We start from the raw sequence: 15,208 nt of genomic DNA, 5'->3' as shown, positions 1-15,208 counted from the left end.
GTACACCCAGTGGCCGAAATGGTGGAAATTTAGAAGTGGCGGTATGGAAAATGTAAATGAATGGAATTTAATAGTTTTACAGTGAACGCAGTAGGAGGAGTGGCAGTATGGCATACCACCATAAAGAGCGGCACACTTCCATCACTGTGTATGCCACAAAAAATGATGTACGTTGATGGCATCATGTACGTTGTTATATTATACTTGCCAACGGTTTCAAATTTGCAGGGAAAGTTCCAGGTTTTAGAGTTTCAGCAATGAACTGTCACATGCCGGACCTGCAAGCGAATGCCGGCGTCTTACCTCCTCCGGGCGGAAACTCCGGTGGCCGTTGCGCGTCCTCCCAATGGCGGGCGCCATCTTGCTTTCGGATCTGCGCATACGTGTTCTTCTAGTTAATACCTTCCCACTCGCCTCCTATTGGTCCCGCTCAATTGGTGGGATATTTAATGCACCTGACAGAGCTGTCAAGTGCCTGTTCTCAGAAGTGTTTGGATCTGGCTCTCTCTCTCTCTCTCGCTGCTCCTGGATTCCTCACAGACTATCTGTATTGACTTCCACGCTGTTCCAGTGACTCTTCCATTTGTTCCTCTGTGTCACCTCCTCGTGTACAGCCCACAGTTCAGTGCTACCTGTCTGCAGACTATTTGTATTGACTTCCACGCTGTTCCAGTGACTCTTCCATTTGCTCCTCTGTGTCACCTCCTCGTGTACAGCCCACAGTTCAGTGATACCTGTCTGCAGACTATTTGTATTGGATTTCCACGCTGTTTCAATGACACTAATACTCACTATTCAGTGCCTCTTCCTCGTGTACCACCTACACTCCAGTGCTGCCCATTCGCAGTCTTTCTGTATTTGACATCACGCTGCTTCAGTCTCTTCTGAGGTTCCTGTTGCCATTGGTTACCATTTCTCTGTTCACTACTCTCCTAAGCAGGTCTGTCTGGTACTCACCTAAGGGGCCGCGACCTGCGGAACAGGGGCTGCAAAGACCCTACCTCCTTGCAGGGGTTGGTGGCAAAGATCACCTGTTCCGTTAGACTCCACGCCTTTGGGTAGAGTTGTGCCAAACTGGGCAGATCCGGGGAATCCCAAGACCACCCGTGAACTCTGTGACATGAACATGTCTCTGTTTCTCAATATTGACACTCAAATGCACTAAAATTCTTCTTTTTCTGCATATTAGATGCAGTGTTCACCACCTATTCTTATTTTCTAGGCTTTATAAGTTCATATTCATTGAAGAGGAGCATATAAACAGAAGAAGAGTAAGTTAAAATTAAACTAAGTGAACACGACATGATGGAGATTGTAGTTGAATTAAGACCCGCTGAGACCGTTTCGTGTGTGACGCATTAGAAGCATCGGAGCGGCAGCAAAGTGTCGCTGGAAACTATTGTAAAATGCTGGCAACTATGTTATTACCATATTCAAAAAGGCAGAGAAATCCGAGACATCTGTGCACAATAATCTAAGTAAATGCAGGTTTTTGAACATGTAGAGAAACACAATGCAAAATTAAACCTTGCTTAAGGTATTAACATGAAATTAATTTTAATAAAAACGTCCAAAGATTTTCTGGCCATTGCCTGTGTAGATCTGTTTTCTGTAGACTTGTAAATCTGGCTTTCATTAACAAGTATAAAACGGTTATAATGCTGCACACATTTGCTAGATGTGTACGAATAATCTTCTCAGGATGAATAAAATCTAAAGTGAAATTAAAGTGTACCCATTTTGCACACATAACAGGGGTATTTTATGAAGTGCAAAAACAGCCAAGGCGCATTGCAAAGTCGTCTTTAGTGGCGCTATGAGACTCGATTTGCACAGGTGTGGTGAGTATATGTTGCATGGGTTTCCGGGGCACAATGGCGGTGTATGTGGAGGAGCAGACTTATGCATTAGCCAATAGGAAGAGTCGAGCGGAGTCAGGACGTTTACTGCTTTGTACAGAATAGCCTAGTTTTGTATAGCAGTGCAAAGAACGAAATTTCATTTTGCGCCTCTGTATTATTAAAATACAATAAAACAATGGAGAGGGCACATTTACTAAAAGTAATAACAGTCAGTCCCAGTGTCTCCTCACTCCTATGGTCAATTATAACCTAAAGGCTAAACATTTGAGACTAAAATTAGCTGCATTTTAAAATTAAAATGTTTTATTGACTGAAAGGGGTGATTGTGAATTGGTAGGACGTTGGACTGCACTTCCAATAGTCCAGGCTCCTCCTAAACGTTGGTGGAGGCCTCTTCTGAGAGTGACGAGAAGACCTTCATTTGCACTAAGCCGAGCATCCAGGTGTGTTGGTGCACATACAAGGTATTCTGTGATGCTCATACAGTGCATTTTGTAAATGAGGTCCAACAAAGGCGCCCATTCTGTGGGCTAGACCAGTACATGTGAGAGTGCAGCCTATACATTTTCTGGGAACTAGTGACATGTTATGAAGCCACGAAACCGGTATCTCAAGTTATGTTCATTTGTGAACGTGGAATAAGGCTCCTTGAAAAGCTCACTTGCTGCTTTATGATGTCATGGGCCCGTTGTAGTGCAAATGAGCCCATCTAGGGATTGCGCACCAAGTGCAAAATGTTGCGGTTGGCGGTGCGGCAGTGGGAGACCAGGGGGTTGGGCTGGTCAGTTACGGAGTCTTCTCACTCTCATGGTATATTTAAGACATAAACAAGGCTGGACTGTGCAATATATTAGGAGAGAAACATGAAAAGTTTAATTCAAGGAAGGCGGTGGCCGTAAAGTGTTAGTCGTATGGACTTTGAAGTGAAGTTTCAATTCTTTCCACCGCGTGCACTTCCGGGAAAAGTGGGTGCAGACAGGTTTACGGGGCTGCTCAAAAAACTGGAAAGGGATATGTAATGCAGGGGTGTATAATTTTGCACTCTTATAAATAACCCTTAATGTGTGCAGGCGATGGATGAACTTTAAAGAGAAATAAACTATTTTCATTTTATTAATTTATCATTATATTAGGCCCACAAAGAACAATACAAATATACATAAATAAAGAGAGAGAGAGGCAGATGCATTTATTAATAGTTCAAATTGAATCTCTCACCAATCCAATGGAACAGTACCATCAAGTGGCCACATGATCTTGAAAAGTGGTAGTGTTTTATTGAGTATATCATGCAAAGTACACCTGTCAATGTGGAGACAGCCATTCTTAAAGTTGCCAACTGTCCCTAATTTTCAAGGACAATGTCAGGTTTCACAGATTTTTAAAATGCAACCAAATTATATTATACTCAAGTACAGCAGTTGCAGCATGATGTGGTCCAATAAGATCCACCTAGTCCAGTTGATGGCTAACCTGTGACACTCTAGGTGTTGTAAAACTACAAGCCCCAGCATGCTTTGCCAGTTATCAGCTAGTTATCTACTGGCAAAGCTTGCTGGGGCTTGTAGTTTCGCAACACCAGGAGTGTCACAGGTTAGCCATCACAGACCTAGACATTAGTACATGTGATGTGCTTACACAGCAGCAGTGTCCCTGTTCCAGTATCCCTAGATGTCGGATGCTGAACCAATATTTATGGCAATGTAGCCCATTGATTTACTGTGTCATGTCTCTGAGGCAGAGTGGATGCCGCCATTTTGTGGGCTAAACCAATATCCATGTAAATGCAGAGTACTAATTCGCAAAGAACATGACATGAGGTAATTACTGGCTCAGTGTTAGCGTTACTGTTTCCTAGTGAATGAATATGTTGTATATGCTGTATCGTCATGTATATGAATTCAGTTTGCAAAATGGCTGCCTTCGCTGTGAGGTGTATATACAATGCTCACCTGCACACTCCATCCTGAAAAGGTTCAGCGAGGCAGCCACGCACGCTTCGTCCACGGAATTGATTCCACGCAGGGCGAACTTCACCAGAGACGTCTTCATGACTTCAGGCAAGAAGGACAGTAGATAGAAGGGCATGTACACAATGTACCGCAGGCTGCACAGCAAGGGAGTCATTACTTTGCCTTGGGGCGACTGAGCCATCCTTTCAATGGTCGGAAACAGCAAAATAGACCTCAAAACCTGCAAACAACAAAGTTAAAACACATTAAGGAAAACTTATGTGTTGTTGAGTTAAAAGAGAGAGAAAAACACAGAGTACACGATAAATGCACAACCATCTCATTTTAGAGGGAAAAATCATAATGTCCTTACAACAAAGCAATGCAATAGCGAACTGTACGTAAAACTCTAATTTATTGCTAATTTAAACACCAATCTGACCTCACAAGAGTGCACATATCATTACTGTACTACTGAGGGACTTGTAATAAGTCCTTTAGTAGAACATTTTGTTCCTAGCCTTTTAGTGGTAATTCTCTGTATGTGAATGTGATTTGCAAGTGTGTTCTGGGGATTAAAAAAAAATAAAAAAAAATAGTTTTATGTTTATGAATTTTCTTTACATTGTTGGCGATTACAAACAATAAAATTCATATATGTATCTAAGCAACTGATAAACAGATGATGCACCACTAGAGGGCAAATACAGATAACGTTTGCAAAATACAGATAATGTTTTCATCGCATGACTCAAAATGTGTTCTGTACATTGACCCTTGACACAAAGTGGAGATCAACAGTCACTTTTATTCACATTTTACAAGAGGCTACACTAAAATGACATTGTTCCCTAAGTGCTAAATTAAGTTTTGATGCTATGAAAATTAAAAAATCATCAAAAATGTGGACCAGCAAAGCAAATGCTCTTTTTCCTATTTTTGAATGACTGCGCCAATTTTTACAGGTTAGAGTATTTTTTAGTGCGTAAAGAAAGCAGCGGGGTGTGAATTTCGGCAATTAAGGCTAATATAGTTAACAGTTGGGCGCCTTGGTTGAATGTGTGGGTGTAAACTGTGCGCACATATTTGCAGGTTTGGCCATGAAAAGCCTGGACTGTGTCCCACAATACAATAAACAGTGTTTATTATCCACACACATTGACTGCCTCCTCTTGAGTGTATGTTGACGATATCTTTTGGAGAGTATCAGGGCAGTTGCTTTTGATTGAAGAACTAAGGATTCTACTCTATATAATCTCCAGATTATTATTATTATTATTATTATTATTATTATTATAATAATGCAGGGTCTGAAAACTATGCAACATTGATTTTATTCAGCATGTCAGTCACTAAGCGCAGCTATCATCAGAACGCAAATAAGATCATAACATGACTGACATCAACCCAGACGCATATATCCACACACCTACATATATGACCCACCTATGGAGAGGATTGCAGGGGCCTATTTATCAAGCCATAAACCTTGCGGAAACTACTGCATGGTTTAGACACTTCTAACTATTTAAGAAAAGCCTAACGCAATGGATCCCCCTCCGCAGCCTTCCTGCTCTGCATTAAATTCCGTAAATGACATTTGCGGCACAGATAAGGCTCCGGGACAGAACCTGGACTTAACGTTAGAAAGAAGTCATCGCAGGGACACCCTCTCATCGGATGCGCTCACTCTACATAACTTCTATAGCAAATTGCCACGTTAATTCAACTGTCATCGTTGCGATGACGGTTGATAATTAAGCAAAAGTCCGACTGTAAATTAAAAGGGCCCCGCAATATTGTAACATGCCAAAAATGATTTCCTCTGCTTCTATAACTTTCCTTCTGATCCGGCTCAAAGTGCCTTACAGGAGAGCAACCCACATTGCAAATGGGATAAGTGATTTGAAGTACGTCCATCGGAAATATAAAAAAACCCACTAATTGTTTAATGTGTTCTAAAATAAAAAAGATCAGGAAATCTCAGATGCATCCATTATATATAAAACAGACTCCATGAACATTTACTAAGACCAAGGGGTATATTTACTAAACTGCGGGTTTGAAAAAGTGGGGATGTTGCCTATAGCAACCAATCAGATTCTAGCTCTCATTTTGTAGAATGTACTAAATAAATGATAGCTAGAATCTGATTGGTTGCTCTAGGCAACATCTCCACTTTTTTAAACTCTCAGTTTAGTAAATATATCCCCAAAGGTTGTTTATCAAAAGTCAACAATAACTTTGATATATTTCACTGCGTCCCTTGCTTTGTTTTATATTTTTCTTCTGTGTTGCTTGGGCGCAGTAAAAAAAAAAAAAAGCTATTATATCTGTCAGGTGAACTACTACATTTTTGTAAGATAACATAATGATGCACTTAATAGTAATATAACGTCCAAATTTGACAGTGTGTCACATTAATCAAAATTTCTTCCACTCGGCATGAAGAGACCTAGAGGCAAAATCACTAGGGTCAAGGAAATACGCATAGCTTTATTTAAACACAGCTGTGCCGAGAGGCCATCCAAGTTAACACACAAGACAAAACAGACACAATTTTCTAACGTTACTCCAGCATCAAAGTAAGACCATCTAGAATAACACACTAGCCTTGCTTAAAGGCAGTATTATAACACATTCCATATTCCCATTTGAAATTTATACACTTATAAACCTGAGCTACTTTGGTTATAAACATATTTGTTATACATTAAAATGTCTATGAATTATTATTTTTATTTTTTTTCTTTCAATTTTTTTGCTCAAGGCTCAGAATTATAAACTCCTAAACTTAACAGTTCGGAAAAATGACTTCCCTCAGATGTTCGGTAACAATACGAGGGGGATTGAATTTTTTCGGCAAATATCTGAGGACCACTTTGAGGATCAGTGTACTGGAAAACGATGTGTGCTAGAGAAGGAATCAGTGCCAAGTAAGCTCCTGGGCTTATATACATTACCTGTATGTTATCGTTGGCTTCAGTTCGCGAAGCCTGGAAAAATTACTGGCATACAAACAAATTTTTCATAGTTGGGGGGGGGGGGGGGTTGTAGTGGTACTTATGATTAGAGGATTGCGCAACGTTTCACAATGGAAGCGAAGGAGAGAAAAACTGGAAAACAAAATAAAAATGTAACGTACACACTGACAAGAATGTATGGACTGGCCAAAAACATGTCAAGAGATCAAAACCAACCAAATGAGAGATTTACCAAGAGACAAGGTGGTGCCAACAAGACAGCTCCCCTTTGATTGGTTAGTTCTGCAGTGGTTTTAGAAGCTATCGTTTTCGAACTATGTTGTAATGTTGACTAAGGGGTCAGGGATCTCCTGCTGAGATCATGAGTTTTCTAAGCTCAACAAAATATATGTTTAGCAAGGAAAGAACTTATTGGAAAGTACTTTCATCATATAACTTTGTTTCTACAGTGACTTGGTTTGGCCCTGCTAGGAGATGAATATCCCATTGCGCAATAGGGCGCAGGTATCCAAGGTGTCTGTGAGCCTAGATCCAGGTAAAGCAAGGTAACAGAGACTGCAAAGTGAACAAAATGCAGTTAAAGTTTCATGCACAAACATTTCTGAAGCTGATGTGTCCCTTTGGTGGGAATCTTGACCAAGCGGTCCATCAACCTTACAGTATGTTGAAAATGAATGAATGAATGACATCCTGGACCATTCACAAGAGGTAAAAGGTTGACAGTAAAAGTAAAGTTACGGTAAAAGATTTTGCCTTGTACATGGCTCCAATACAAGCCCAACTCCAAAAGTGGGTTTGTCAATGACACTCACGCTGAGCAGTATGATCGACTTTGGTGTAACTGGCATAAGACCTAACAAGTGCGTGAGCAATTCAAACTGTTCAATACTTATTACCACCGCACGCTATTCTTCTAAAATGTGTCTCCAAATCGGACAAAATCATACAGACGTTTATGGACTTATCCAAACGTCAAAAGAAAATCTGATTTGGGGAAAGAAAGTGTTAGCTGTCAATAGTTTTATCCAATCAGATGTAATTATTTTTGCACTGGACAATTACTTAAATAAGCCTTTTGGTGATAATACACAGCATTCTTTAAGGATTTAGTTCATGACTTTCCATAAATAAAATCTAGTATATAACATATCATAGATCTGATCCTGACCAAGGGAATATTTGTGTGCTCTGGTATTTTACTACTGATTGAACTAACTTAGACTCGGTTATTTAACATAAGTAACAGGTTTGTTATATAACAATTAATTAATTGGGGTCAGAGTGCTTGTGACATTGGCCATCTCTGATTGTAATGAATGAGATAGTGTTTTGTGCTATCAATCACACCTGCATGGCAACAAGGTGTACTTCTTTACATAATGACTGATATTCATTGACGTGTTATTAGTAGTTAACGATCAATCAATACAATGATCTATAATGGCTCATAATAGTCTTATTGTAGTGTAGTTTTCTAAATGACCGGCACAGGTCATATAGGGAGACCATGAAGCCATGAAGTAAATATTTAGTCTTACAATCCACTAAGATCTAGTGACATCCTTTAGACACGAGGCATGTCTGTATGTTACAAGCTGCATTTTCATGTTGCATAAACAGGTATTTTAGGCATAGTGGCCTTTTAAATGCAGCTAATCCCATCAATAACTTGGACAGTGTTGGGTGGGGTATGTCACATGACAAAATGTAATATCTCCCAATCCTGATGCCATCACCTGCTCCACTATTTTTTTTTATTTTGACTCAACAAACCTTTATTAGGTAGGGTTACATACTATGGCACAAATTAGATTGTACACAAATGAGTGCCACTGTAAGGTTCATTGTAAAGTAGAGGTGCTCGGGCTTGGTTTTCTGAAAACCGAGCCCACCCGAACTTAGGGGATCCGAGTAGGCTCGCGAGATGGCTCGGTACTTTCTTGCATCCTCGGATCTGAATTGAAGCAAAACATCACTGTTGCGTTGTCGGATCTCGCGGGTTTTGGATTCCATAAGTACCTCCCTCCCCAGGAGATGCAGTGCCATTGCTCACACAGAAACAGGGGTAGCAGTGTTCTTGTCACTCTCCAGTACCATTGCTCAGTGCCATTGCTCACACAGAAACAGGAGTAGTAGTGTTCTTGTTGCTCTCCAGTCTCCAGTGCCATTGCTCACACAGAAACAGGAGGGGTAGCAGTGTTCTTGTCACTGTCCAGTCTCCAGTGCCATTGCTCACACAGAAACAGGAGTAGTAGTGTTCTTGTTGCTCTCCAGTCTCCAGTGCCATTGCTCACACAGAAACAGGAGGGGTAGCAGTGTTCTTGTCACTGTCCAGTCTCCAGTGCCATTGCTCACACAGAAACAGGAGGGGTAGCACTGTTCTTATGATTTGACAAAAATTGACTGGAAATGATTGGAAATTAGTGTTATTGAGGTTAATAATAATGTAGGAACAAAAAAGAGCCAAATTATGTGATTTTAGCAAAAAAATAAGGATTTTAGAAACACGTGATGGCGGTTTTGCCAAAACCAAAACACTAAGTTAATGCAGATCCAAAACCAAAATCAAAACCAAAACATGAACATCTCTAATTGTAAGGGAGTGGGGAGTCTAGTCAACGTTGCCAGACAGTATAACATTTATTGGGGCATCGTTCTAGATGAAATAACAAAAGCAAAGCCAACCTGAAAAATCCTCATAAATAATGACTAACTCACTATGAATAACAGATGTGCTTTTCATAATAGTATGGGGACCCCATGCTCTCCCCATTATGTGGTCCAGGCTGTCTAGTGCTGGGATTGGTTGAGGATTTAAGGCGAGTGAGCCTACAATTGCATGTCCCATGAAACATATAGGGTCTGATTCATAAGGGCACACAATATGAACATATTGTGTGGTTTTTGTAAAAACACACAAAAATTGGGCGTATGCACATCTGTAATTAACTAGAAGCCGATCTGAAAAAACGTCTGTGTAGGTACAGTCTGCATACACGGCACTTGGCCTATTGAAACAGACACAACACTATGCAGGATACGTACAATACATAAGTGCAATATAAAGTCCCTGCAGAACGCAGAGAAAAAAAAAAAGGTATTCAATTATTATTACCTGCTTATAGTCATTAATGAAATGTAAATAAAAAAAAAAAAAGTTTTAATTCACCCCTCCATGAAATACATTAATCAGGATGTTATTACTGTCTGCTGTACATAGAATGCATTTTTACAGTTGCTCATCACTATCACGCAGCACTTACACCTGACCTGTAGCTGGTGCAAGTGATACCACTGAAAATAACGTACCTTAGAGATGCCCAGAGCATGAATTCGGTGAAGGTGCATTTTTACTTTGCAAAGTGTATTGCGTTGCGCTTAGAAAATGTGTCACATGGTTGGTAAAAACATCTCTTGTATAGAATTAAGGGTCCCACCTTCAATGTTATTATGTTTCTCCTATCACTGGATATTGTTGAATGAAATCTTATACCACAATCATTATATCCATCTAATACTATCTACTGTGATAACATCATTATGTTCCCTGTAATGTGCTTACCCAGCTTGACATTATGTTCCTATATCAAATCTAATTATCCCAAATTCTTCCCATGATTAGCTCAAACCCTACTTGCAATGTCGTTATCCCCCTCAACATCTCCGTATAGATTCACCAACGCAAACCCATCTCTCAACCTCTTCCTTATTTTAGCCCCATGCCAAGTGTCCCCCGTGTGAAGTACACAGAGACACACAAATACACATATAATGCAGAAGAAGCAGCGATTATCGCCGTGAACGGCACGCCATTGAATATTTTTTTGCCAAATAACGCTAAACCAGTCAGAGATCTGTGGCAAGACAACCAAGATACCACCTTAACCCTTAACCACGGTGCAATAAACTCTGCCCTGTCTGTGTATACCTTGAAAGATATTACTTCCATGCAGATATAGTTTGATGCTACACAATGTTGTATCTGAAGGAAAGAGGCCCAATAACAATAACTGTTTATAAAAATGTTATTTTGCCTTTCCTAATTCCTGTAAATCCAGATACACTTAATTTAATTAGCGACTCTTATAAATTAAGTTAGTGAGAACCTAGTTATTTTATGGGCATCAGCCCAATCTCATACAGAATTTGGAGCCATCCCAGTGTTTACAATTAAAATAAAGAAAAGTGAAGGGAAATTAAGACCAAGCATGGATATAAAAGGCTTGGCGTAGAAGGGACAAGTGGGAATTTGAGCATTTCTAACCAGCAGGCTCTGTCCAATTGTACGTCTTTATCTTCTGTTCACCTGCACGATATATATGTCAGGTAAATGCAGTCCGTATACACTTGGGTCAGTGCGAGAAGGACATTCATCCATGTTTGCTGCTCAGATGATAATACTGGGCCTGCCTAAAAGGAATTAAACATCAATCTCCAGTCATGATGACTCTATCCCAGGGTTTCCCAAACCCAGTCCTCAGGGCTCCCTAACAGTGCAGGTTTTCTGGATCACATGTGACATAATTAGGACCACCTGTGGATCTGTTACAATGTGTCAGTCAGTAATGAATACACCTGTGCTCCAGCAAGGAGATATGGAAAACCTGCACTGTTAGGGAGCCCTGAGGACTGGGTTTGGAAAACCCTGCTCTATCCAATTCAGTTCAGAGCTTCTGCTTGAACACAGCACTACTAAAGTATCAGATCCCTGCTTGAGCACAGATGGACCAGTCACTTGTTTATAACATAAGGATACTTGGTAAAATATATGGATATAACTCCTAACTATCTTTAATTTCCAATTTGGATTTGAAATTTTAGCCCCAACTTTTCAATTGTTTTCTACAATTCCTTTCATTCTGCATATAAGATACGGTTTGCATTACCTACTTTTATTATCTGGCTTTTGTAAGTTAGTACTTATTAGTGATGGTCATGCAAAATACAAGAAATAGCTTATAACCATGTCCAGGGAACACGTTAGGATGGAGGTTGTAGTGCACCAAGGTCTGCCTGGACTGTACCAGATATGATATGTTTCCAGGCACCCGCCCAGCAGCAAAATGTGCAAGGAGATTAGATTCAAACGTTCGCATATTATTGTTCAGATTGAGAAAAGACCTATGTCCATCAATTTTAACCTTTCCTCCCCAAAAACTCTAGCTGACCAAGAGGAAGGCATAACAACCCTTTAAAGTAAAGTCCAATCTGTTATAAGACGGGTGTCAGGCCTTAGCCGTAGACTTGAGTGTAGAGAGCCACTAACCGGTATTAGCGATACTGAGCTAGCAGGTGCGGAGTCTAACGTACCCCTGGTGTTTGCCAGGGACCCCCGCAAGAAGGTTTGGACTTCGCTGCACACGGCACGCAGGTCGCGGTCCTACTGGCCAGTTGCCAGTGTAGCGGTAAGGAGGGTCAGAAGGTTCGGGTCAGAAGCCAATCGGGAATGCAAGGTACAAAGGAGGATCCAAACGGGTAGTCAAATAGGGCAAGGTCGCAGGAACAATATGTGTCAGGATACAAGAGAATGGTCAACAAGCCGGGTCACTATGGTAATACACAATCCAAGAGAATAGTCAGGAGCGACGGGTCAGAATCCAATAATAAGCCACAATGAATATGCTGGAGACAGGAACCTGTTACTCTGGCACCCTAATGGCGCCAGTGCCAGGTTTAAATAGGTGCAGGGAAGCAGTGATTGGAGGAAGCAGGAGAAGGCACGGACAGGCACACTGCGTGCCGAAAGAAGCGTCCCGTTGCTATCAGGGCGCATGTGCCCGACAGAGGAGGAAGCTGGGGGCGCGGCGCACCTGTTGCTAAGCAACAGGGCCCCTCAGCCGAGACCCTTCAGGCGCCCGTTCCCGCATAGCGGAGGAAGAGAGCGGGGACGGTGCCTGACAACGGGAAAAATTCCTTCCTCACCATTCCTTGGATCAATGTACCATATTGTATTATTAATGTCAGAAGACCTCTATAAAGGGAAACACCTAATACTTACATTGACAATTTGCAGCCAATACCATTTTTTGTGGGAATGCGTTACACAGCTCTTACTGAAAAGAACCCTGCTTATATCTGAAAGCGGAATCTCTTTTTTTTTACAGCCATAAGGGGTGGTCTTGAGTCCTCTGAAGGGACCAGTGCTCAACCTATTTGGTAAGTTGCATGTATAAGATTTGACCAAATTAATTATTCACATTGATCTTCATCTCTACTATACAAAATAATTTAGTATCAACTGATAACACTGAGAGAGTACCACTACTTCAACATTTTTAAACAACATTGGTCCCAAGACAAAACCCTGGAATACACCCCTTGAAACCATAGTCCAGTTAGACTATGAGTAATTGATTATTACTCTCTGAACACAATATTTTAGCCAGTTACATATCATATTTTTAGACCAATAAGCACAGTTGGAATCTATTAGAAAATATCTAAATCTAAAACATCCACTGCTAATTGTGAAACTTTTACTTGCTTCTTTATAAAATGCATGTCGACTTTTTTAACAAGGTCAATATTTCATAATTCCCTGCTGGCTGTTGCCGATATTTTCTAGATCATATTCTTGAATGCCTCAAACAGCTTCCAACTATACATGTTAAATTTACTGGTCTATAGTTACTAGGGAGATACCTCAATCTCTTTTTGAACATAGGTATCACATTTAGATTTTTGCAAAAAAACAGTCCGTACATTCTTCAGAAAGTAGAAACAATGCTTTAGCAATAACTGAACTAAGTTCTCCGAGGACACTTGGATGTAAGCCACATGGTTCAGGCGCTTCATTAACATTAATATTATCTAATCTTTTTTGGAGCAATACTTCTGTCACCCAGAAAGGGTACATTTGGTTTGATGTCAGTAATATTATAAAACAATATACAGTATACACATTTGCTTGTTACTTTGCATAAACAAATTTAATAACTCTGTTATTAATGTCTTCTCATTGTCACTGGTGTTTAAAATCACCTTTTTCATTTTTAGTGAATCAACAAGTCCTGGGGGTAGATTTACTAAAACTTCTAAAAAGGAAAGGTGGAAGTGTTGCCCATAGCAACCAATCAGATTCTGGCTATCATTTATCTACTATATTCTAAAAATTGCAGCTAGAATCTAATTTGTTGCTATGGGCATCACCTCTACTTTTTCTTTTTAGAAGTTTTAGTAAATGTACCCCGTTTTCCTTTTACTGTTGATAGACCTGCAGTAAATGATTTTTGCTGCGATTAATGTTGCTCTTTTTAGTTTTTCTTTTAGTTTTAGCCATTCCATTTTGTAATCATTGTCTTCTTCTTGCATTAATTTTCCTTTTCTTACCTTTGAAGTGAGCCACTCTGTTGTTGATTTCTTTTCTATTTATCATCATTGCCGATTACTTATATGGTGCCATAAATGAGAATAAATTGGTAAATGTATTGATGAGCTCAGCAATGTTGAATTTTCCTTCTTAAAATGTGTTTTTGTCCAACCAACATACATTTCTTTCTTACAGCATGAATCAAAGGAGACTAAGCTATGACCACTATTTATTTCCCAGGTTCACTTTAATTGAACATTTGCGATTATGTCTTCTAGTTGAAACTTCTATTACATGATGCATGAAATTGACCTGAAACAAGTATAAAATGTTTCATCCATTTACAGTGCTAGAAGTTCCATTACACCCATTCATATTCTCTACCTACACCACTTCTCTAGGAAAACTAATAAGCTCCTTTGGACTTCAGTATCATCTCTATGCGGATGATACACAAATTAATCTTTCCTCTCCTGATCTCTCACCATCTGTGTTGTCTCGCGTTACTGACTGTCTTTCTGCCACTTCATCTTGGATGTCTTCTCGCCAACTCAAACTCAATCTTTCAAAAACAGAATTAATAACATTCCCACCCAACAATAGATGCTTACTGCCTGACATTTGTATTTCTGTTGACAACATGACCATAAATCCCACCCTGCAAGCTCGCTGCCTATGAGTAATCCTTGACTCGCAACTATCCTTTGTACCCCACATCAGCTCTATATTTACATCATACTGCATACATCTAAAAAACATTTCCAGAATACGTACATATCTCACACAAGACACTGCAAAAACTTTAATTCATACACTCATCATCTCCCACATCGACTATTGTAATTCCCTCCTTACTGGTCTTCCCAAAATTAGACTCGAGCCCCTACAATCTATTTTGCACGCAGCGGCTAGATTGTTTTTCCTTGCAAATCGATTTTACATCTGCTGAGTCACTCTGTCAGTCTCTACATTGGCTGCCTGTTTTTCAACGAATCCAATATACATTTTTTCTACCAACATACAAGGCCATCAACAAAATTGCACTGACATACATCTCCTCACTTGTCTCAAAATATCTCCCAACTCGACACCTCCGTTCTG

At 40.1% G+C, this 15,208-nt stretch overlaps 1 protein-coding gene across 2 annotated transcripts in view; it reads right to left on the bottom strand.

Moving 5' to 3' along the window:
* Positions 1–15,208, bottom strand: part of LDAH (lipid droplet associated hydrolase) — a 193,157-nt gene that overhangs the window by 47,511 nt on the left and 130,438 nt on the right. For both annotated transcript variants that reach the window (XM_075201377.1, XM_075201378.1), the window contains exon 5: positions 3,815–4,055. In XM_075201377.1, coding sequence (XP_075057478.1) covers positions 3,815–4,055 — 241 coding nt within the window. The remainder of the gene's footprint in view (positions 1–3,814; positions 4,056–15,208) is intronic.

Source organism: Mixophyes fleayi, chromosome 3, assembly GCF_038048845.1.
Source record: "Mixophyes fleayi isolate aMixFle1 chromosome 3, aMixFle1.hap1, whole genome shotgun sequence".
In the NCBI taxonomy this organism is placed as follows: Eukaryota; Metazoa; Chordata; class Amphibia; order Anura; family Limnodynastidae; genus Mixophyes; species Mixophyes fleayi.
This window is presented reverse-complemented; position numbering and strand designations above follow the sequence as displayed.